At 38.1% G+C, this 25307-nt stretch overlaps 1 protein-coding gene across 1 annotated transcript in view; it reads left to right on the top strand.

Moving 5' to 3' along the window:
• Positions 1–25307, top strand: part of SNTG2 (syntrophin gamma 2) — a 285318-nt gene that overhangs the window by 181627 nt on the left and 78384 nt on the right. Inside the window, exons 7-8 of the mRNA XM_054822756.1 lie at positions 1500–1587; positions 10062–10153. Coding sequence (XP_054678731.1) covers positions 1500–1587; positions 10062–10153 — 180 coding nt within the window. The remainder of the gene's footprint in view (positions 1–1499; positions 1588–10061; positions 10154–25307) is intronic.

Below are 25307 nucleotides of genomic sequence, written 5' to 3'. Positions count from 1 at the left end.
CCAAGTACAACATTAGACCAGTAAATACATCTATTGGAGTTAGTTTGCTGCAGTTAGTTACTTTTCTGCTTGATACATGCATGCTCTGGTTGTGCTCAGATGAGAGGCCACAGGTGTTAGCATCCATTTCTGACAAATGGGATCAGGGCCGCAGAGCTGTGTGCAGGCCACATACAAACCAAATGCAAAACCTGTTTCCTGAGTGTCAAGGATTTGACACTGGGGAATATGTCTGCCCTGTAATAGGAATCAAGTTCCATCAAAGGTGTTATTTGAAGTTTTGCATTTAAAAAAGGTCCTTAGATGGTGGTGTGCCTTTAATTAAATTCTGATGTTTTAATACATGTGTCTGTACACATATATGTGTGTATATGTGTCATGGTTTTACCCCAGTCGTCAGCTGAGCGCCACGCAGCCACTCGCTCACTCCCCCCCCATCGGGATGGGGGAGAGAACTGGAAGAGTGAAAGTGAGAAAACTCGTGGGTTGAGATAAAGACAGTTTCACTGGTAAAGCAAAAGCTGCTCACTCAAGCAAAGCAAAACAAGGAATTCATTCACCACTTCCCATGGGCAGGCAGGTGTTCAGCCATCTCCAGGAAAGCAGGGCTCTGTCACACATAACAGCAACTAGGGAAGACAAATGCCATCACTCCGAATGTGTGTCTCCCTGCCCTTCCTTCCTCTTCCCCCAGCCCGCCCTTTATATGCTGAGCATGATGACATATGGTATGGAATATCCCTTTGGTCAGTTGGGGTCAGCTGTCCCAGCTGTGTCCCCTCCCAACTCCTTGTGCACCCCCAGCCTCCTCCCTGGTGGGTGGTGTGAGAAGCAGAGAAGGCCTTGGCTCTGTGTGAGCACTGCTCAGCAGTAACTAAAACATCCCTGTGTTATCAGCACTGTTTCCAGCACAAATCCAAAACATAGCACCCTACCGGCTACTATGAAGAAAATTAACTCTATCCCAGCCAAAACCAGCACAACATGTGTTCCCTTCTGGTTAGCAAATACTTACAAATAATGAAGGCAGTCACAAAAATCAAGACTATATTTGAAACAAAGAAATGTGCTTAATGTAGCACTTAAATGTCCAAACCAAATACTTAGGATCTAGATATGTATGATGTATTAATATATATTTATGTGTCTATTTATGTGCATACACACATGATTAATGCATAATATCTCTATGAAAACATATTTCCCTACTACCCTATGCCATTTTTATAAAATGAATTTGTTTGTAGAAGTTGTGTTCAGCTGGTATATAAAATCAGATTGCCCACCAAATTACTTGTTCAGGTTATTCCATTGGTCTTGCCTACTCTTATCCATTGTTGGTGTGGCTTGAGCCTCAAGATATTCTTTATTTCTAGTCAGAAATGTTCATACTGAGTTTCTTGCAGATCAACAGAGATGTTGATTTCATTGTAAGTAATGTGCTTTCCATGACTGGTGGTTCTTTGGTTTAAAGTAGCTGTTATTTGTCACACTGACAGGTACACCTACTGCGAAATGCTGGCGATGAAGTTACCATCACTGTTCAGTACCTCAGGGAAGCTCCATCATTTTTAAAGCTCCCATTAGGTAAGAGGAAATTAATGGATAGGAGTAATTTGTTTTCCTCTTTGCAGTATTCTCATAATAAGATGGCAGTGACAGAAATAGGAATTCAGTCCTTGAATGTTTTACAGGAAGAAATAGAAAATTGTGTATGTACTTTATTGCTTAACATATAAGAATCTAATGCATACTGCATGACTGCTTCTGTATATTTTATTCAAAATAAAACTGAAAACCTCATTAAAATGCAGTACAATCATGGGTGATACCTGAAAGATTTTCTACAGAAACTTTACTTGACTGCAATAAAATAGTGTTTACAAACATTTGAATCATACATTGACACTGAAAGGTATTTTCAGGACACTTACCAAACAAATGGATAACATTAATTGTGCATATTTCATAAATTACTTTAATATTTTGATCATTTTTGTCAGCAGAATTGCAATGTGACAACTGAGTAGTTTAAGATTAGCAATAGTGAATTGTTTATGAACGATGTAAATGAGGGAAATATTTTGTTCTTCTGGTTAGCAAATGTAAGTATTCAAGAAATCAATTTACTTGAAATCAATGTTGCAAGTAGAAAAGAGTACATAATATATCAGCTCACTTAATTGGACCGAATAATTTTGCACCAGTTTATCTTATATTTGATTCTCTTTCCATATTAAGGAAAACAGATTTAAAATGTATCGTGTTTTGGGGACTTAGGTAAGTTGGGCTCAACTAAGTACTTGTTTTTTCTTGATTTGAACAGAATCATAGGTCTTATAGCTCTTGTCATTAGAAGAGTGTCTGTCACTCTATCTAGATTCTTACACCGATTAAAATCAAATTTGACAGGCCTTTACTAAGCTGAACTGTACATTTCATGCTAAGACCATTATTTCAGTTCTTAGTGCGTATCATTTCCATTTGAAAATGGAATCTAAATTCAAAGAAATCTTATGTTTGCACTTGGAGATCTTTGTCTGGTCAATGTTCCTTATAATGAAACTTCAGGTTTTGTCTTCCTGCGTTTCTATCCTAGGTCATCTGCCAGCTAAAGACTAGTATGTATAATGCCTTGGATAACTGTGTCCAAGCTTAGATATGACTTCAGCAAGCTAGCAGGGTCTTACCAGTAGTTTCTGTGTTGTAGACCATATTCATTTGTGGTTATGACAATCCCACTAGCAATTTTATCTCATCTTGTTGAATGACGCACTTGGACTCTATCACCTGTAGTCGGTTAATCCTGGCTAACAGCCAGACTCCCACCTCTGCCACTCCTTTCTCACACCTATACCCTGCTCCAGCATGGGCCTTCCCACCAGCTGCAGTCCATTACAAACTGCTCTAGCATGAGTCCTCTCCATGGGCTGAAGTTCTTCAGGAAAAATCTTCTCCAGCATGTGTCCCCCACGAGCTGCAGCTTTCTTCAGGGCACATCCACCTGCTGCAGCATGGGGTCTTCCATGGGCTGCAGTGTGGGGTATCTGCTCTGACATGGTCCTCCATGGGCTGCAGGGAAATACCTGCTTCACCATGGTCTTTCCATGGACTGCAGGGAAATCTCTGCTGCAATGCCTGGAGCATCTCCTCCCCCTCCTTCTTCAGTGACACTGAGGTTCATACAATTTCTGTCTCATACTGTTTTCCTCACTCCTCTCTCTACTGTTCATCATTTTGCCCTTTCTTAAATAGTTTCCCAGAGGTGCCCCCACCTTGGCTGTGAGGCTCAGTTGTGCCCTGCAGTGAGTCCATTGGAGCTGGCTGGAACTGGCTGTGTCCGGCACAGGGCAGCCCCTGACCATGTCCCACTCCTGGATCCACCCCACCTCCCAAAACTTTGCGACTTAAACCCAGTACACAATCTATGTGAGACAGCTGCCACCTTCACAAGGAGTTCACGCAGGTCCAGGAATATTGGTGCCCTCCTGTTACATCATGGGAGAAGAGGAACTTAGCTGACTCCTGTGTTGCCTTTCTCACCAGGAGGCACTGCAGCCATTCCTGTCTGGGAAGCTGAGATCATGGCACTGCTTCCATCAAGTGCTGTTTCTGGAAAGAGAAAGCTGTGATTAGCAAGGAGACCAGATTATCTATTTCTATGTGACTAGAGGTGCATGCAAAACTTCTGTAGGTAAATAAGGAACTTTCACCTTATGAAAACCTCCATTCTCTTTCAAAGGGCCTGTTTCGTGGCCTGTGGCAAGCTAGCACCATTTGGAGTCTGCCCCTGATTACTGTCATTCAAAGAAAACCTGTTTGGAATTGGGAAGACAGTGCCATTTTAGACAAGCTATCACAGACTATCAACAAACACAGCAGAGAAGCAATGCTTCGTAAATGAAAGAGGCATCTTGGATACAAACTGCTCATTTTGGGCAGCTTATTAGACTTGCCTCCTCTCCACAGAGCATGAGGAAATCTTTGGCAAGCTTTATACTACCCTGCTCAATCCCATGCATGCTCCTATGCCTTCAATCCTATAGTACATGCTCAGCAAAAGGACTTCCTAAATATGATCAGACAGCTGAGGAACTTAAGAAATGACTTTTCTTCTGAGCTGAACCTGGACCTCAGCACAGACCTCACCTGCTCCTTTCCAGGATGTTACGTGCAGCCATCCAATACAGGCTGAAACCAAGCTCACTGAGTGAGATGATCTTTGGTAAGTGAATTAACATAAATATTCATTCTTGTGGTAAGGAAATAAGCAAATAAGGTGTAGAAAATTGTGAAAAATAGGTCTGGTTTAGAGCCATACACTGAAGTGAAGTAGAATAGCAGTGGTGGGACAAAGCATCCCAATTCAAGAAGAGCTTTTCACAAGCCCATGCACAAAAGGGAATTCCAGTCATAACGTATCGGTGACACATATAACAAGCTAAGTATCAATGTTACTGTGCAATAAAGGACTTCTCAACTCACACTGCAGGCAAGATTTAAGTGCATACATGCATAAATCTGAAGTATCTCGGCCTTTCCTAGCATCCCAGAAGACTCAGGCCCTACCTTCAAGCATTCAGTCAGACCAGCTGCTATGCTGGCAGTTTTAGTACTGCAGTGTGTCACTTTAAATGCAACCACACTGTCTCTTCCTATTAACCAGTATTACTACTATTTCTTCTAAGTACATCATCAGGAGTAGCATCTGCCTCCTCTGCTTCCTTCTCATACCTCTTCCTTCCCTACGCTATCTCATGCCATGGCTAGCAAAAGCACAAGATGTCACAGCAGGGAAATACCTGCCTGCAGTTCTCACCACATTTTTCTGGTTGCTTCACTCTTTCATGGATTGTGAACAAATACAGGATTTGGCGTGAGTTGAGACATGGATACTGATTAACTGGCACTTAAGGATGAGACAAGGATTGCTTGTTTCTGTGTTTGGAGGAGACCCTAACCCAGGGTGGTCTGCCAGTATTGATCGTTGTCTCTTTCACAACTGCATGGGACTCTTGGCCCTTACTACACTATACTATGAGACTGTCCATAATAGTAAATTAAATTATGCCAGCAAATATTCGTTGCCACAGGAATTTGATATTTTATAAAATATTGCAGAATGCTTGGCATAATTTTTCATAGGGCAAATACTTGTTTTGCAAAAAGCTATCAGGCTTGGATCAGAAGTTAGCATGGGTCAATAGGGTCATTAACTGTCTGCTTCATTGGGTTGACTGGCTCCATAGCTAGGATGATTCCTCATCCCATAGCCTGTGGTTTGCTCTAAGGTCACTTTCAGCTAGAGAGGATAGATTTGTGTTTCTGGAAACCAAAGGAAGGAATTTTGTTTTCTGGAGCTGGGTCAGGAAGTTATTAGTGGCTATGAGGGTTGTTTGTTAGCCTGTTACAGAATAATTACAGCATCAGCTCTTGGGTATTGTCATTAAGGATTTGCTGGAGCTAAGTCCATTACCCATCCCAGAGTTGAACAAGGCTTATAGGACCCTTTTAGATTAGATAAGATTCATTGCTGCTGGGAAGACTCTTCAGGACATTTTATGGTAAAACAGGCTTTCTTCAGAATTTTTCTTTTTATTTATACCAAATTATCAGAATATTCTGAAGTTACAAAGCTTGCAGTGTAATTAAAAACCACCAGGAGTGTCTCCTTTGATTTTAATTTTGTGGTTGTTCTGAAATGGGCTTTTTGTCTACTGGAGTTTGTCTATGACACAATTAGCAAGTTAGATAAATGAGATTTTATTTATATACAAGAAGTTTCCAGTATCATTCAGCAATGTTGATCATAAGACAAATTGTTGTAAAAATAAAGCCTTGCTGAGTACTTGCTGTACACTGATGTACTGTCCTGTGTTTTGGGGGTTTTGGTTGTTATTTAGACATTTAGTGTAATTCACTGACTGAAATAAACAACCACCTGTTGATGGGACTCTGAGTTGACCAGAACTTTTAATAGACACCTTTCTAGGTCTAGAAAGCTTTAATCTTTTAAAGTAAAAAAAAAAAAAAAAAAAAAATCCAAGCTTTATTAAAATAAGTAGTAGAATACCTAACGTTTTAAATTGAAAAATGTCAGTGATTCTGTCAAAAAGAATATAAAAGGATTTATAAACAACTCCTACTTGTATCACTGCAACTGAGTTCTTGCTTAAGGTTTAGCATCAGCTAGGTTGGTGATTTCCTGAATTGCTGCTAGCTCTGCAAAATCCCCTATGATCTTCACAAAGTTTCTTTCCCTCACTTTGGAGTTTTGCCTGTCTTTTTCTTGCTACCCCCAGGGGCATCTCATCTCTTTTGTGAACTGCAGACTCCCATACCCATGCTATCTCTCTCTCTCTGACCCCTTCTCACCTTACAGGGTCAGTTGGTTTTTTTTCTGAGCATACTCGGCTATTGCTCAGGTAAAGATCAATCAGAGATCTCCTCCTCTCCCACAGGATCCTTCCTGGCCCAGCCTTCTCCAGAGAACAAAAATGCCACTGCTGAGCATAAACAAATTAAACAGATGAAGCCTGTCATAGCGTAGGTTTGCATTTCTCATGGGCTGGCTGTCTAACTATGATTTGTGTGGGATAAGAGGACAGCTAGGCAATAATGATTGCTGGAAATCTCACAACATACCAAATAGCTTTTTTCTGGCATCAGTACCCATCAGGATACTGTATTGTGGTTATGGAGTGGGATTTACCTGTAGCAGATGTTTTATTTTACATAACCACTTTGTTTTGATAGTCTTTCTCAAACTACTGTTCCAGAGTTTTAACTGGTACCTAACACTTGATTTGGAGTCTTATCTACTTGGGCAAGGGCTACAGTAGGAGACAGTACAAGATTTACTTTATGTTAGTATATTTTATATCATGTATATCATGTGTGTACATACTGTTTTTTTATCGAAGAACAGGGAGGAAAGACTACCTGATTGCTCTAGGTCTGCCATGTAAGGAGGCAAATGGAGCTCCTTGGAGAGCTCATCGTATCGTATCGTGTCGTATCGTATCATATCATAGAATGGTGTGGGTTGGAAGCGACCTTAAAGACCGTCTACTTCCAACCCCCCTGCCATGGGCAGGGACACCCTCCACTAGACTAGGTTTCCCAAAGCCTCATCCAGCCTGGCCTTGAAAACTTCCAGGGAGGGCACATCTACAACCTCTCTGGGCAACCTGTTCCAATGCCTCACCACCCTCACAGTAAAGAATTTCTTTCTAACATCTCATCTAAATCGACCCTCCTTCAGCTTAAAGCCATTACCCCTTGTCCTGTCACTACACTCCCTTGTAAGCAGTCCCTCACCATCTTTCCTGTAGGCCCCTTCAGGTACTAGAAGGCTGCATTAAGGTCTTCCCGGAGCCTTTTCTTCTCCAGGCTGAAGAACTCCAACTCTCTCAGCCTGTCTTCACAGGAGAGGTGGTCCAGCCCTCCGATCATCTTCATGACCCTCCTCTGGACTTGCTCCAACACTTCCATGTCCTTCTTATGCTGGAGCCCCCAGAGCTGGATGCAGTACTCCAGGTGGGGTCTCACAAGAGCGGAGTAGAGGGGGCAGGTCACTTCTCTTGACCTGCTGGTCACACCTCCTTTGATGCAGCCCAGGATACAGTTGGCTTTCTGGGCTGCACGCGCTGGCTCATGTTGAGCTTTTCATCCACCAGCACCCCCAAGTCCTGCTCCTTAGGGCTGCTCTCAATCCACTCATCACCCAGCCTGTAACTGTGCTTGGGATTGCCCTGACCCACGTGCAGGATGTTGCACTTGGCCTTGCTGAACTTCATGCGGTTCGCACGGGCCCACCTCTCCAGCCTGTCAAGGTCCCTCTGGATGGCATCCCTTCCCTCCAGCATGTCGACCACACCGCATAGCTTGGTATCTTTGGCAGACTTGCTGAGGGTGCACTCGATCCCATTGTCCATGGTGCTGACAAAGATGTTAAACAGCGCCAGTTCCAATACCGACCCCTGAGGAACACCACTCGTCACTGGTCTCCACTTGGATATGGAACCATTGACCACAACTCTTTGAATGTGACCATCCAGCCAATGCCTTATCCACCAAGTGGTCCATCTGTCAAATCCATGTCTCTCCAATTTAGAGACAAGGATATTGTGCAGGACAGTGTCAAATGCTTTGCACAAGTCCAGGTAGATGACGTAGTTTCCTTCCATGAAAACTGTTGAGCATGTACAGTGGGAGCTTTTAAAATGCTGAACAAGGCCATGAAGGAGTAGTCCATGAGTGAGTGAGTGAGGCAGAACAGGCAGGGAGCAGACTAAAAGACTTGTGAACTTGCTTGCAAGTGATGGGGGTGGCATAGCCTGAGAGAGGCTCTGTAGTTTGTTGTGACTCAGAAAACCAAAGAAAGCTGCTGAACTGAAAAACAAATCTGCAAGGATCTGGGAGAAGGGAAATTTGTTCCTTAAGCTTTTATTCTGAGGTTTTCCATGCAATGGATGTCAGTTTTCGCTACTTTAAAAAAAAAAAAAATCTAATGTAGTATTTTGTATTATGGTAAAACCTGTATTTAGGGATTTGAAAATACCTAAATTCATGTCTTTTGATATATTCACATTGCTGAAGAGGTGGCATAATTCCACTTTAAAAATCTGATTGACTCACGGACCTGCCACAGTTGTCTACTGCCGGAGACAGTGGGATTCCTCAGCAGGCATACTCTTCAGTGGAAAATTTAATGCCAACTTTTTTATTTCATTATTTTTATTTTTAAAAATTAGAAATTATTATCTCTCAAGCAAGTCACTGTGGTCATCTATGAGTCTGAATATAGATTTTTGTGATCTACTGTATGTATATAGAAGCTACAAAATGTTGTAGCCAGCTACTGAAGTCAGTGCTTGGGTTAGACCCATACAAGCAAAGCATAACAGTTCCTTCTGCTGACATCATCTAATGCCGAACAGAAAGGACTGCAAATGAAAACATGCTGAAACTTCAGAATTCAGGTTTTAATTCTGAGACCTCAGCACTGAACTGACAGACATTTGTTACAGAGAAAATGAGCTTTTGTTGAATTAAGTTCCATTTTGCTAAATCTTCCAGATATGTGAAATAGATACATACAAAAATATATGACTAAGAATGACTTTTGTGATGTTAGACTTGACAGACCTATTAATGTGAAATGATTTACAGGCAATTTCAGGTGACTTCTTCAGATGGAAAAATGAGTTTTCAGTGATGATGAATATAATGCTGTGAAATTGATTTTATGTGCTTTATTGATAAGACCAAGTGCTGTCTGACAGGAATTGTATATTGTTGGTGCTATATGTTAACATTTTACAGTTAAGCAAAAATTACACAATGATGTGACTTTGTGCTGTTTCCATTATTGTATGTTAGAAAAGTATTAAGCTTTCCTGGAGTCACTTTTACTACTAAAGCAGGATCATGTTTCATTACTGCTAAAGGAAGAGATATCTGGAAGAATACAGCTGTGTTATCTTAACATATTAACATAGCATCAACATTTCACAATGACTTTTTGCTTTTAATTTCTCAGTTTGAGAATGTCCATCATTTCTGAAAGTAATTGGCATTTTAAGACAAAGATGTATCCATTAATAAAGTGTATGTATGTGTATGGTTAGTACTTGCCTGAGAGTTTCTTATTAGCTTTATTTATAAATACAGTCCATGGTTATACTCTAAGGTGAGACTTTCAACACCGAATAGGAAATTTATTCATTAAATTAATGGGATTTGTGTAACTGTTCTTATTTGGTTTTGAATATCTCATTCTCAGTGAAAAAAGAATTGATCCTGCAAACAGTTAAGCGTACAAGTAATTCCCATGAGCACAGCCTCCATAAAATGACATCTAGCTACCCTTTTTCTTTCTAGACATAAAGCACATGGACACTCTATTTGCCGTCATTCTAAAATGCAAGTAATACTTCTGGCTTGGTTTGATGATTTATATTAAAAATTCTTCCTTTGTTTTACAGCTGGAATAGATATTGCCTGTTATATACATATATATTTAACATAAGCAGTATTTTTCATGCTCTGATTTCCAGGTTCCCCTGGACCATCCAGTGATCACAGCAGTGGAGCTTCATCACCTCTCTTTGACAGTGGCTTACATTTAAATGGAAACTCAACTAACACTGTAAGCAAATTAATAATAAAAACATGATGTAGTCTATGTAAGTTCTCTTCCCATTCTGAGCTTCAAAATGCTAGTGTAGGACTGTAAGACTCCTCTAATTTTATTGTGGTTGTTTGCTTGTTTGATTGGTTTTTAAGTGCATATACTGTAAAATTCTGTACTCTACAAAGTAGCCAACGTGAGGCCCTGGACTGCGAGGTTCTCACTCTGAGGCAATGGAGAAGCTTGTAGGAGTGAGCACAGTAAGATTTAATCATTGTTTAGGCATGAATTCATGTGAACTTTTGTCATACTTTGTTGAATTGCAGTATTGTACTATTGAATTTAGTTCAGCTAGAGATGCTGAAATGTACAGGGAATTCAGAAAATGACGTAAAGTTGAATTACTGAAGCAAACTTTCATGATAGGAAAGAAAAGGAGAAAAAGAGAAGGAAAGAAATAAAATGGGAAAGCAGATTTAGGGGGAAAAAAAAGTTTTGTTTCTTTAATCCAGAGGATATTCACTTCTCTTTTCTGCAGTGAACAGCTGGGTTTGAATTAATTGCAGCATTGTAGGGAAAAAAAATAAAAATCCTGTTTCCAGGAAAAATACCAGTCACCAAAGCCAAAGATAGGATGCCTTAGTAGGCGACAATGTTGCTCTTTTAAAAATAAAGATTGGAGATGTAAATGGTAGCTGTACAAGGACATGGACCTTGATGCTCAAAACTTGTTTAACACCTAACAAATTGCAGTTGTAGTCTTTCAGTTGGATATTAAATTTTACAGAAGGAATGCCCAGTGAATGGAGTGACGACCTCTCTCCTCTGTTTTTTCTCTTCTTTCTTACTCAGCCAGTGATGTCAGTATCTGCTGTTGTATTTCTCCCAAGCTTTGCACTTGCTGAGCACTGTCTCTCTCAACTAATCCTTAAGGCTTATTTTCATCTGATAACTATATATATATATATGATAATATAAATATATACGTATGATAAATAAATAAACAGAAATATGCTTTTCTGCACTGATACCTGTACCTTAGTGCTTGGGGTCCAAACTGAGCATAGATACAGAAGGTTTCATATTTATTTGTTTTTAATGATCCAGATAATTACTGTCTTTAAATACCTTATATTATTGTCTTACTAAAAAACTCTAATCTCTCTTCAGGATCCAGCATTCTGCAATGCCTGTCTATCAGGTGCTCTGCAGACAAACAGTCCTTTCTGCAAAAAGCTTACGTTATAGGAAGAGGGAACTTACATTTTAAGAAGAGGGCTATGGTCAGATGATTGCCTGTGATTGCATTAGCATGTGTTAGTAAATTAATGCCTATTAAGTGCTAGAATGAGTGTGCCATAATAACTTCCAATAATCATTATAACTGTACTGTTGGGAATTGCACACTTTGAATTCTACACATTATAAAAACATAAATAAGTGGCTGGAGTTTTGTAGACTTGTAACAGAGTAATTTAGAGTTAGTTTCCAAGGTAGCACACAAAAGACTGTGCGTAAGCTTGAAATATAAGTGGAAAAACAGAAAGTAAAAAAAGGGGAATACTAAGGTACTAACTTGTTTTTATACAGCAATTCATTTTTCTGAAGCTTGACATGAAGTCACATGAGGAGCTATGTATGCACCAGACATGATGACCTAGAAGTGAAATAAAGCAAAATAATCTACCTTATATCTAGCCTAGTAAAAAAATCATGGACTCCCTTCAGAGGAAACAAAATGAAAAATTGCCAGATTCTTATTGTGAAATGCAAAATCAAGGTTCTAAGTATTCTGAGCAGGAATGACTGGCTTTTGAGATTGTCCACTGAAGGTGTGTGGTCAAACTTTTATCGAACTAAGCTGTAAGTGTAACTGAGCTGTGATCAGAAAAGTGCTTATAAATGTGTTTCAACTATCAGATAGTGAGTGCTTCTGCTTTTTTTAATTAGGTATTTTCATTTTTATTGTAAAGGAAGAGCAGACCTGACATTTCCTAAATGGTATTGCCCGGTAAGCCTAAGGATATTTAAATCCTTTTTTAATGTCACTTTGGTAGGGGAGGTCTGACTTACTTTGAAGCATAGAATCATATAGTTGTTTTGGTTAGAAAAGACCTCTAAGATCATCAAGTACAACCGTTAACCTAACACTGCCAAACCACCACTAAACCATGTCCCTAAGCACCACATCTATGTGTCTTTTCAATCCCTCCAGGGATGGTGACTCAACCACTTCCCTGGGCAGCCTGTTCCAGTGCTTGATAACCCTTTCGGTGAAGAAATTTTTTCTAATATACAATCTAAACCTCCCCTGGCACAACTTGAGGCCATTTTATCTCATCCTATCACTTGTTACTTGGGTCAAGAGACTGACACCCACCTGGCTACAACCTCCTTTCAGGTAGTTCTAGAGAGTGATAAGGTCTCCCCTCAGCCTCCTTTTCTCCAGGCTCAACAACCCCAGTTCCCTCAGCTGCTCCTCAGAAGACTTGTGCTCCAGACCCTTCACCAGCTTCGTTGCCCTGAATATTGCATCCTGTAAGTTTATATTGCGGTTTTATGTGCCTTCCTAATGACAGTCAGATCTGTGCCATATTAGACAATGCACATATATTTATGCATGGAAATGCTGCTCGAAAAAAGCACACAGTGTAAAGGAAAGAACAGGAGTGAGAGGTAAGGAATTACTGTTATGCCGGTTTTACCAAACTGTCATTCAGCTTTCTGTTCTGAAAAACAATAGTATAGAGACATTTGAGCTAATGCTGTGATCAGGCTGTGACATTCACATGACACTATAGAATGTGTTGTGGTGATACTAGCTTGTATCATATAGACAATAGTTTAGCCATGTTAACGTCAAGTGGCTTCTGCTTAAGATGATTATACCATTTTCAGTTCTGGTGCTAGCTTGCCTCTGTTAGACATATCTCTATCACCTCTGCTGTGAAGCATCTGTTATACGTGATGTGATATCATCTTCAGGATTTATATGCATCCTTCCTATAATATCAGAACAGTTTGCCGTATAGCATTTTTAACAGGGTTCTCTGGAACACAGAAAAATAAGCTGAAGGGCTCTCTTCACGCCTAATTATTTTGTGCTTAGGCACTGTGACAAATGCTATAGAGATTGGTAGTGGCAGATACATTCATCTGTATCTTATAAGTAGTTTATTAAACACAACGTGAAATTTCAGAGGGGAACATAAAACATTCAGAGGAGGTGGTCTCTAGGCTAGTGATTACAGGTTGTTTACCTGAAGGATTCTAACTACAAAACAGTGAAGAAAATACTGTATTCTCCTAGATGTCCAAATATTCTAGATGTCCAGGCCGGCTCTCTGGAGAAATTGGGGTGAAAAAAAAATAAAAGAGACCAGAAATAAAACAAATTCCTGTTTAAGACACCATTGAATAATGTGGTAGTTACAATGCAAAGGGAGAATGTAGTAGGCTTTCATATGTCTGAAAATCAAGCGTCCCTGAATTGTCTAAAAGTTATGTTCTAATAAGTGAAGTAAGACCAGAATAAATCATGATTTTCTGTATGTCCATGTAATTTAAGAACTCTAATTTAATTTTAATAGTGTATGTTTAGTTTAGTTGGTTAAATGAAACTAAACAGGCACTTAAAAATTTCTAAATTGCTTTAAACTCTTTTTTTCCTTGGTGGCTTTGTTTCATCTGTTAAATTAAAAAGTTTTGCTTTAAAAAAGACATTGCCTACTTCATCAACAAGTACAGTTTTTAAAAGAGAAAAAATATAGATGCTCAGTGGTCCCTGCTGGGACCAGAAGGATACTAAATGTTTAATGTCTATAGTAGTCCTGGTTCCAGAGTGAGAGAATGTTATGTCTCAGTCCCAAGCATGTAGAGGCAAAAAGGGAAAAGGATCCAAGAAAGGAGGGTGGACACCCTCTTACTGAGAGTGAAAGCTATTCTGATGGATACTTTAGTGGCATGTGTGACCAGACCATTGAATTGAGATTGAATTGATGATGCCATACATCTGACAACTTCAATTGTTTTATTTTTTAACGTTCCTGTAGTGTTTCCAATTCAGTATAAACACACTATTGATCATTCTTAAGTTTTATTTTATTCTTCATTTTTATCATCCTGTAGCTCACTTTAAAGAAGAAAAGTTTCAGGATTTCAGATCAATACCTTTTCTTTTAGAATGGTTTAGCATGTGATACCGATAGACTCTGCCAACTCTTGATCTGAAAATCCATGTTTTTCTCATTGAATATGAAAGCAATGTAACTTTAAATTGACTTCCAATTCACAGTGTATCATTTGGTCATGTACATGCATAAAATGTAATTAATGTAATAAATAAAAAAAAAAAGCTCACTTAGAGATACAGTGCTGGTTACTCTCTTGAAAGTAGTCGCCATGTCTTCCCTTTATTTGCTGAAGGGAAGCTTAAAGTAGATGAACACAGCTAGCTACACTTAAATATTTTGGACTGCTGCTGTGCTGATGACCTTTATGAAATGAGATAAACACACTGCAAATAAGTGTGCTCCTTTTTGTCAGTTAATAAAATATGAAGTGACTGTCCCCTTTCCACCTACAGGAAAAAATAATCCAAATTTTCTGTTTCCGATTACACCTTTCAGAAATCATAGCAGTAGAAGCTGGAAAAAGCCTATTAAATAACACCTTCCTACTCCATTACTATAGAATTGTTAAGTAAATACTTTTGATATTGAGTATTGAAATTGTTTGATTTAGACTTAGCTGTTCAAAAGTGCTGTGTTTTTCTAATTCTGATTAGAGTTGATTGGGACTTTCACTGTGACATTAATGAAGTGAATAAAAGGTATCTTTAAAGTCTTATCTTTTAGTTGTGTTGATCCCAACTGTCACTGCTAATCTTTTCAGCAGACTTATTTCTGCTAGTATTTAGCATCTGATTGATCAGGTTGGTCATTTCTTCTGCACAGAAATTAAACACTTGTTTAATTTCCCAGTAAAGTCTAAGTCAAATATGGTTTTAGGATTATTATTATTTTGTTTTAACTTAGAGCCTTAACAAAAGCTGGTGAAAGGAAATATAGCATTGAAAACACAAAGTCTTACTAGCTGCTAAATAAATGAACATTGAACAATATTTGCTGCTTTATGACATCTAATACTAATTTTAAAAGTATCCACTTAAAAAACTGAAAATTAATCTGATATTCATATGCCTTCAAAGAAGGCAGCTTCAATTTTTTAATTGAGGTTGGCCTAAATCTAAATCTGTTTCTACTGGAAACAAAGTCAAAGACCAAGAAAGGTCAGATAAGAGATTATGGCTTTGTTATTTATCTTTCAGAAAAAAGTGCAGCAGTATCACAATGGAACTAATATGCCAAGTAGAAAACAGTAACTTGCATTTGTTAGGTATCTGGTTTAATTTTTAATTATACATATTTTTCCCATACACAGCCCTTTCATGTGAATGCATTGTTTCTTATAGTTCTTATAAATTTGTTCATTTAGTTTGCAGCAGCAGCAAAAATAAAATAGCTTGAGTGATAAAGCCCAATTTATTTATTTAGTTTTTAAATTTCCAATGGAAATCAGGTAATTTTCTCTGTCCTTATGCATTTCACTTTTTCTTTTTTTTTAATTACACTTGGAATGAAAACATTTTGAGTCCCTTTGCTTACTTGATGGATCATAGGGAGCAATTCATCTGACTAGTCACCAGGAATCTGCTTTAGGGAGAGTTGTATTGGTCTGTAGGTTGCACTGAGTGTATTGGGTACCTTTCATTTGCACAGATAGACAAAGGAGTTTTGGGGAGTGGTGTTATTTATTAATGAACGGTGCTCTTCCGTTTGGCCTGTGATACTCAGAAGTGCAGAGTGAAAGCTGTGGAGGAAATAACTTTGCATTTGATTCTTAGACAAAATCATTTCTTGTTTGTCTCTTGTTATTTGTTCTCCTGCCTATGATTATAAAGGTGCAAAATGGACCACTTCAGGTCAGAGCTAGATTATAAAGAGAAGTTAGAAATTTGAAACTCTGTTGTATGAGTAAATGAAATTATGACCATTTCTCACCTGTTGCCAACATGGTGAGCAGAAAGAGCAGCCATCTTTCACGTCTTTTAGCAGGGAGTATCAGAAGTCTTTGGTTAGAGGGAAATACAATTGGTAGCATTCATGAGATTAAACAAGGAAGCTGAAGTGTTAGAAGAAATGAAAGCTTTTACTTTTTTTACTTTTTGTTGTTGTTGTTGTTGTTGTTGTTGTTGTTAAACTAGAAAGATCCATCTACCGTTGCCCCAAGTTAGAGTTCGATTACTCTTCCAAATACCAGGCCATGGTAATTATCAGTATGGAAACAGAGAGGCATATAGTGATCCCCTGTTACTAGATTTGATGTTAGTATAGATGAACTCCAGCAGTTCAGGTACATGCTATAAATGGCTAATAGCCATAGAAAAATGATAGTAAAATTGAGACAATGAGTTCCCCCACAAAATTTCATGCAGTGTCATTCCACAAGTTCCTGCAACAAATTGACACTTACTGAGCTCCTACTTAGTGGTACAAGCAAGAGTCAAGCCTTGGATATAGCTGAGGGGTATGCAGACTGTGTGGAATTCAAAGAATTTCCCTAACCTTGAGCTAATTTTTCTAAGCAAGGGCAGCACACCCCATTTGGGGATGTGAAAAGCTGCCAAAAGCTGTCTGTAACAGCTGAAGTTTGGGTACACTTGCATTTATAATATAACACCATAATAATCTCAACATTATATTTTGGTTTATTCTTTTCCTTATATACCTTTAGTGTTGGGTTTTGATTTCTGACTGCTGTTATAATTTGAGAAGAGTCATAATTACTTCCAGCTTTTTGTGCTGAGATTTAATATAAACTACTCTGGCCCCTGTCCCCTACCCACCAAAGGAAGAATATATCTGGAAAGGTGTTCCAGGCAAGGTTGTTGAGGTTACTCAGGAACCAATTACGTACTAGCCCGAGGGAAAAAAAATAAAGAAAAAGGTGCAAGATTCTGTCAAATAGTCCATATGAATTCTCTAAAAATATCTTAGTCAGGCTTGTACCTTATTGGTTCATTAAAAAAATAATAATGTAATAGCACCTAGCAGCACAACTGTAATGAAATATTCATTAATATTTCCATTGTAAATCACTTCTAGAGAAACTTATATAATTGAAAGGTTTTTAATTTGTTCCTCACCATTAGAATGGTAATCCTATTGATTTAAATGCGTAGCTACTACAGTGTATAGGGCAGTGTAAGTCCCTAACACGTACTGCTATACTGACTCCGTGTAAACACCACATACAGGTGCTCAGTGTCTGCAAAACCATCTATTAATTAAAAAGCATAAAATGTCTTCAAGAGCAGTCATTAAATTTCAAAAGCATGCATGAGATGCAGCATTAGAATTAAAACTGTTTCTTTTCTGTGATAGAAAGGGAGGGGTAGTGTCCTTGTTTCGTATGCTGTTTCACCTTCCTCCCATTTAATTAAACAACGTCTGTCAATTAAAAAAATGTAGAATAGAGCTGTATAATTAAAAGTTGCTGCTTTCACTGAATTTTAAAGACATCAAATTACTTGTCCAAATCGTTACTTCGTCTCGAAGAGCTTGTTTCCTGTATAGAAGCCTTTATCTATCAAATGATTTGGTGATGCATACTTTACTAGATAATTACTGTGTTCTTAAAGCTGTCACAGAATTGTGCACCTGCATCTAAGAATTCCATTAAAAATAAATAAACACAGACCCTCTCCTGAATTGATCCTACATCAAAGGAATGCACAGGTATTTTGATATCGTCATTAAATCCCTCTGAATTCTGAGACAAGTCGAACGCTCTAATTGACTCCTATTTACAGTAGATATCTCAATAATGTCTTTCTTTAGCAGGGCATCACAAGAGTTTCACTCATGTCTCTACTCCCGGCTGAACACTTGTTAATTGTGTTGTTCAATGATTAAAGTAAGCTAATGTAAGACTCTTTAACTGCTAAATGGAGCAGTCTTGTTTTCTTCTCCAGTCTACAGCCTCTGTTTCCTCTCTGTCCCTGGAATAAGTATTAGCAAATGCTCAGCCATACATTGATCAGATCAGTTCGTTGATTCACTGACAACTAATCCTACTTATATATATATAAATATATCATATATGTATGTACAATATATACATATATTTCAGTCACAGACATGACTGACAACTATAGAGAGCTCATCTACTTCACTGTGAGATGAATGGTTGCTGGTGCTGTTGCAAAAAATTATCTAACTCTAATTCTCTTCCTCCAGAGTAAGTGTAAGACAAATCTGCCTACTTTGAAAAGCATATTATATTGAGGGCTTTCTTTTGAGTATGCCATAACATTTTTAGTAACGGTGTTTTGACAAGATGCACTCCATTTTGCACCACAAAGATGCGAGAAAGTTAGTATTTACTAATCTAAAATTTTTACCAAAACCATTAAAAATTATTGGCTAATGTTTTCAGTTATAGCTTAAGGAAATGAAGCTATAGCAAGCCTTTTTTATCATTTCAGAGTTCAAGGAGCAACTGGATGATGCTCTTAATCATATGACTTAGTTTTAGATAGGCCTACGAGGAGCAGTGTTTTACTCAATGATTCTTATGGGTCCCTTCCAACTTGAGATATTCTGTGATTCTATGATTTATACCTGAGCATTGTTTTTACTAGGAAAATATTGCAATATATAAATACCAAATGTATTACTGTTGCTAGCTTCTTCATATATGTATTTTACAGAGAAATATTTTATATTCTTCTCAGAACTTCTCAGCAATGCTCAATAAAGCAGAAATAGCAAAAATACCTTCAGACATATATAATAGCATCATCATAATCATCTCTTTTTGAACAAGTATCAACAAAGGCAGTAATCTAGAATTAGTCATGCCTCTTACATATACATGTGCTTGGTAGAAATGCCAATTTACAGAACAGGCTCAAGAATTTAATGATACACTTTGAAACAATAAATTCTCTAAAGCAAAAAACTGATAAATTCCCAATGATCAGTGAAAGGTTGTATTTTTTCCTAATGGGTATCACTGTTGATCCTTATTTCATAGAACTGTAGAATCATCGAATCATTTAGGTTGGAAAACACCCTTAAGTTCATCAAGTTCAACATGATGTTAACCTGATATGACCAAATCCACCACTAAACCATGTCCCTAAGCACCACATCTACACATATTTAAATCCCTCCAGGGATGGTGACTCAACTACATCCCTGGGCAGCCTGTTCCAATGGTTGATAACCCTTTTGGTGAAGAAGTTTTTCCTAATATCCAGTCTAAACCTCCCCTGGCACAACTTGAGGCCATTTCCTCTTGCCCTATCGCTTGTTACTTGGGAGAAGAGACCAACACCCACCTGGCTACAACCTCCTTTCACGTAGTTGTAGAGAGCGATAAGGTCTCCCCTCAGTTTCCTTTTCTCCAGGCTGAACAACCCCAGGTCCCTCAGCCACTCGTCACAAGACTGGTGCTCCAGACCCTTCAGCAGCTTCATTGCTCTTCTCTGGACACGCTCCAGCACCTCAATGTCTTTCTTGTAGTGAGGGGCCCAAAACTGAACACAGCACTCGAGGTGCAGCCTCACCAGTGCTGAGTACAGGGGACAATCACTTCCCTAGTCCTGCTGGCCACACTATTGCTGATACAAGCCAGGATGCTGTTGGCCTTCTTGGCCACCTGGGCACAATGCTGGCTCATATTCAGCTGGTTGTCAACCAGCACACCCAGGTCCTCTTCCTCCAGGCAGCATTCCAGCCGCTCTTCCCCAAGCCTGTAGCATTGCATGGGGTTGTTGTGACCCAAGTGCAGGACGTGGCACTGAATCTTGTGGAACCTCGTACACTTGGCCTTGGCCATTCGATCCAGCCTGTCCAGATCCCTCTGTAGAGCCTTCCTACCCTGAAGCAGATCAACATTCCCGCACAACTTGATGTCATCTACAAACATACCGAGAGTGCCCTCGATCCCCTCATCCAGATCATTTATAAAGATATCAAAGAGAACTGGCCCCAGTACTGAGCCCTGGGGAACATCACTTGTGATCCCCCATCTTGTAGACGGGCGTCACGTTTGCTAACCTTTTATTTCCTTTTAGATTGCTTTACCTTTCAGTCTTCACCAAAATAAAAATTCATGAATTTATTACTTAATATAGATTAAAATAAATTCATTGAAAGTTAAGTTTACGACTGTATATCTTGCTAGTCTTTTGAAACTTTCAAACATGTAATTTGTCAAACAACTGCAAAAATTAAGTTTTGATAGAAAATCGAAATCTTATAGAACACAATTAAGTCTTTTGTGAAATCACTTGCACTCGTTACATTTACAGTTGAAAGCTCAGTTATTCACAAGAAGTTCTGTGCTCCCTTTATTTCGCAGTGCTGGTGACAACAGCAAGGCATCGTGGTAGCAAAGGGAAGAAATCATTTATACTAATTAGTTTAGTCTCCTAAGAATAAACTGTAGCAATTATTGTTACCTCTTTGCTTAACTGTGGTATGAGAATGTTTGCAATAGATACATTGCTGCTCCAGATATAGTCCTTCATCTACATCCACTATGAAGACTTTGCAAGACTTGCCTTTCTGCAAACCAGATAGTATTTGTAATATGAAATGAAAAGTATATTTAAAAGCAAGCTTAAGCATGCTGAGTAATATGACCCTGAGTATTTCTGACTCCAAAAGTGAATTAACTCAGCTTCAACCTGCCTGAAGTCCACGTTTTTACAAAAGAGTGATATGGTGACCTAAAATATCACTGTGGCTGCTTTCAAGGTGCGGCCCTAGCAGAAATTGCAAATTAAATTACTAGGGAGGATTCAGAAACATTTCTTTCTGAGGACATGACATTTTTCTTGCAGAGATTTAGAATCAATCAGTTTTTTTTAAAAAAGGTAAAATAATTGAGTTTCCCAAGCTCTGCAAATCATATGTCACAAAAAGACAAAAAAATTGACAGTCCCAGCCAGCTGTGATATTTTGCCTTCCTTCCTATGTTCTTAGTGGAAACTTAATTATAGAAACAAGTCTGATTAGGTCTTCCACTTAGTGGAGGACTTTCGGGACTCTTTCCTCTTCTGGGAAGACTTCTTGGTTGCCCCATAATGAGTTGTTATATAGTCATTTAAAAAAGCAACAAAGCACTTGCCTACATTGTCCTTCATAGGTCAATGATTGCTAATGGGATACAGAATCAGACCCTCCTCCAGGTCAACACTACACAGCTGTCCCAGGTGGGTAGTGATTATGTGTCATTACAACCTGATTCTTGTTCAGTGTTCTGTCAAAAATGAGATTTTTGTGTTCAATCCATTTCTTAATGGACAGGTGTTACCAACAAATTTGCATTAATTGGCAACATTGTTGGCGGTCTCAGCAGAAAGCCAAAGGTGTGAAATGAACCAGAGGATAAAAGCTGTGATTGCAGAGATGATCTCTAAACAGCCAAATTTTTTTTAGTGCTTTGGAGGAACTGTGTGGAGTGTTTTAAACATGAGCAGCAGCAGCTGTTTAGTAGACAGAAGGCTTGAAGGTCAGCCAGCTCAGTACACTGGGTCAGACCAAAGGACCATCTAGCCAAATAGCTTGTTCTCAGCAGAAGCCCTCAAGAGAATACAAAACTAGAGGAAATATGTAAAATTATTTATAGGGTATATTTCCTGAACCTCCAATGATTTCTGGCATAGGGGCTTCCTGAGCCAGACCTTGTTTTATAGAGAAATACATTCTTTGTTTTTATCCTTTTGTCTTTTACTTCTAATTGATACTCCTACTTCTTGCATGAAAAGGGCAAGTGAACTACTGTTTCCTAATCCCTTTCTCTGTTATTTATTTTTTTACATACCTTTGTCATATAATTCCTTCAGCTGCTGCTTTTCCAGACTAATGAATCTTTGTTTACTTAATTGTTATTTGCATGGAAACAGTTCCATTTCTTTCAACATCTGCTTTTCCCAGCACAGCAAGATCTTATTTTTGAGTTTTAATCGCCTGTTCATATCCCGTTACAGTCTGGGGAAAGTTAATATTGTCTTTCCTCATCTGCATCACTATACATTTATCTACTATATTTTTAGCACTCCTTTTATCTCTCAGTCATTTGGTATCATGAGCTTGTTCTGCAGCTCTTTGCAGTTTCATTTTCTTTTTATCGTCCTTCATTACTTGTGCGTAGTAAACTTGGTCGGTCTGGTGTTCACTATCTTGTCCAGATCATTCATCAATATATTGAACAACATATGTAATGGTGGGAGTCCACTGATAGTCTCTCTCCACAGTGAAAACTGGTTCTTAACTGCTGTGGTTTGCTTGCTATATTTTAGCTAATTATTAATTTGTGTGAGGATTTCACCTTATTTCACAGCAAATTAATTAAGAACCTTTTGTGAGGGACAAAAGGTTTTTGGAAACCCAAGTAAGCCTTAGCAATTGCTTCTCTCATATTAATCAACAGTTTTGGACAATTCTAACAGATTTGTGAGGTGTGACCTGTGTTTGCAAAAGTTGCGTTGACTTGCTTCTTCCCCAGTTTGTTATTTTTATCCATGTGTTTTGAAGGGGATACATCAAAGGATCTGTCTCAGATTGAAGTGTTAATAGATTATAGGGCAAACTGAACAAAATGAACTGCTGGTCCTATGATAGTATTTCATTTCTATGCAATGTTTTTATGGCCATATATATGCCCTCTTTTGTCCTTAAGAAGATAAACAGGGGTCAGTCCAACTTTATGCTCTACCATACACTGGTCAGTAGAATATGGCTTAGTAAGAAACAGACCTTTGAATCTTGGACCAGTCTGACCCCTTTTGTATCCTGTTCCCGTTCTTGGTCATTAATGTTCCGATCATGCGCAGTAGGGTTTCTGCAGGTATAAGTAGTCCAGAACCGGGGGCGGAGGGGGTGGGGGGGGAATAAATTACTCTTTCTATTGTGTTTTTCAAATATTAGAACTTTGAAATTGTCTGGAGAAGCCACATTTTCTTTAGGAATTTACATCAGTTGTAACAGCTTAGCATTTGGGAAGGAATATTTCTATACTGTAGTATCATAACTTTGGAGTTAATAGATTTTGACCAAGTGGTTATGGCCATTTTTTCCCTTTCAATTCATGAATGTAATGAATAGCTGTGATGTAGATTTTCTAAAATTCTGATCTTTACTCACCTTGAGATATTTTTTCTTTATGCTGGTATCCTACTAAAGGATTTGATTGAAGTGTAAGGGACTAAATGGAAACATTAAATTGCCAGAGTGACCCACTCATGAATTTTTTGCTGCCAAATACTCTTAAATCACCTAGACTATTACAGAATATTGTTCAACATCCCACTAAAAGAAGTACAGCTAATAGTTCACAAGAAAAAGACAGATTTTTATGTTTAAATTGTCTGGATATTTTCTGTATCTTGAGAGTTGAGAGGATGGGAACAATAGGTGAAGGTGCTGCAGGAATTTTTATGTTCCTTTATTTTCTGATTCTTGGATTTAAATTTAGTAATCATATTTGACTGTAATAAGCTACCTTCTGCTTTATTCGTAGACATTTCAGTTTCCAGACAGGCATGTTAGATTATGTTGATCATTTTCAACTTCAGATTGCATGTGGTTCTGTCAATTACTTTAATTTGTACAGAATTCTAAAATATGCATGTGATTCTTCACTATGATATTATTAAATTTATACTAAGCTTTGGAGACACCTTAGCCTTTTGTGTCTGATTCTATGAAATAGAATTAGTCTATGGACTTGATTATGAAATATTCATACTGCAACAACACCAGAAGATCTCAATCAAATGAAAGCTGGATTGTTCTAGGGATTGCAAATACTATAAATGAAATTCCTTTCCCCAAAGAGATTACAGTCTAAAAGATTCTTTAGTGTTACCAACTGTGGCAATTTCATTACAAATTTTTCATTTACTAGAAAAGTGTCCCTCAATCACTCTCGGTCGTCCTGTTAGAATGTGAATATCGCTATTTTGATTTATTTAAAGAAGTAAATAGAAAGATAGGCCCTTGCCGACTGTAAGAAAAAGCTTTAGGGGGAAAAAAAGTAACCCTAAATCCTTATGAGCAAGAAAAAGAAATAGAAAAAACAATTACCAGAATGCTCTTTGAGTAAGTTTTATGGCTTTCGAACACCTGGGCATAACAGAGCTGAAGGTGGGTCATTCTGTGGTTTATTTGCTTTTGTAAGTACTACCCAGTGCATATTTACAGCTTGTATAAAAATAACCAACTTTCAACTCCCTTCTCTACTGGAAAGTTCTCTGTACAACGTGGGACAAATACTTTTGGTTCAGAGCCAGCATGAACACCTAACTTTGACCTAAATATCTATGTCTGTGAATCCTTTTTAGCTGCCTCTGTAAATAGTATTGCTATCTTTATAAAAGAGTGAAATGCTCAGCTGTCGCAGTAGTGCAGAGATATAAATACCAATGCAAACCTTTCAATTTATCATTTTTATGCATTCTGTAAGAAGCTCCTATTGTTGTAAGAAGCTCATTCTATTGTTTATTTAATAAGCATTTTTTTTAAGATCGTAATCATGCTCATAAATCTCAGTTGGTACACTGAGCAGTGGTTTCCAGCATTTTCTAATTTGTTTCTAATTTAATTGATTTTTGCCTGTAAACATTATTTTGAAATCATTTGCAAACAAAACCAGTTACCATCTTTTTTAACAATTTGAGCATAGTTCTGTACTTTCAGTCATTGATACAATGATGTAAACCTCTGGATATTATTTCACAAGGAACAAACTTCACATTCTGCAAGTGTATTTCAACTAAGATGTATATCTCTCTGCAGTTTCCTGAATGTTTTAGTACTAGTGGTTCTGTGACAACTTCTAAAATTTCATAAATATTTTCTTTTTATCATGTTTCCTTCCTGGTGCCTTCATGTACTATTTCGTTGCAATACATAAGATGCTACCTGTATGAGCAGGCTGAAAGTCTGTGTATAAGCTCTAGGCTAGTTTTGAGTAGACCCTATCAATAGCTGTATGTATATATTATATTTTCACTATTCTGAGATCTGAATGTCCTTTACTGTTAGTATCAACAATCTTGCTTTTCTAGTAAAAGCATTTGAAGGAAAACTTAAAA

The sequence above is a fragment of the Grus americana genome, chromosome 3, assembly GCF_028858705.1.
Source record: "Grus americana isolate bGruAme1 chromosome 3, bGruAme1.mat, whole genome shotgun sequence".
NCBI classification, from domain to species: Eukaryota; Metazoa; Chordata; class Aves; order Gruiformes; family Gruidae; genus Grus; species Grus americana.
This window is presented reverse-complemented; position numbering and strand designations above follow the sequence as displayed.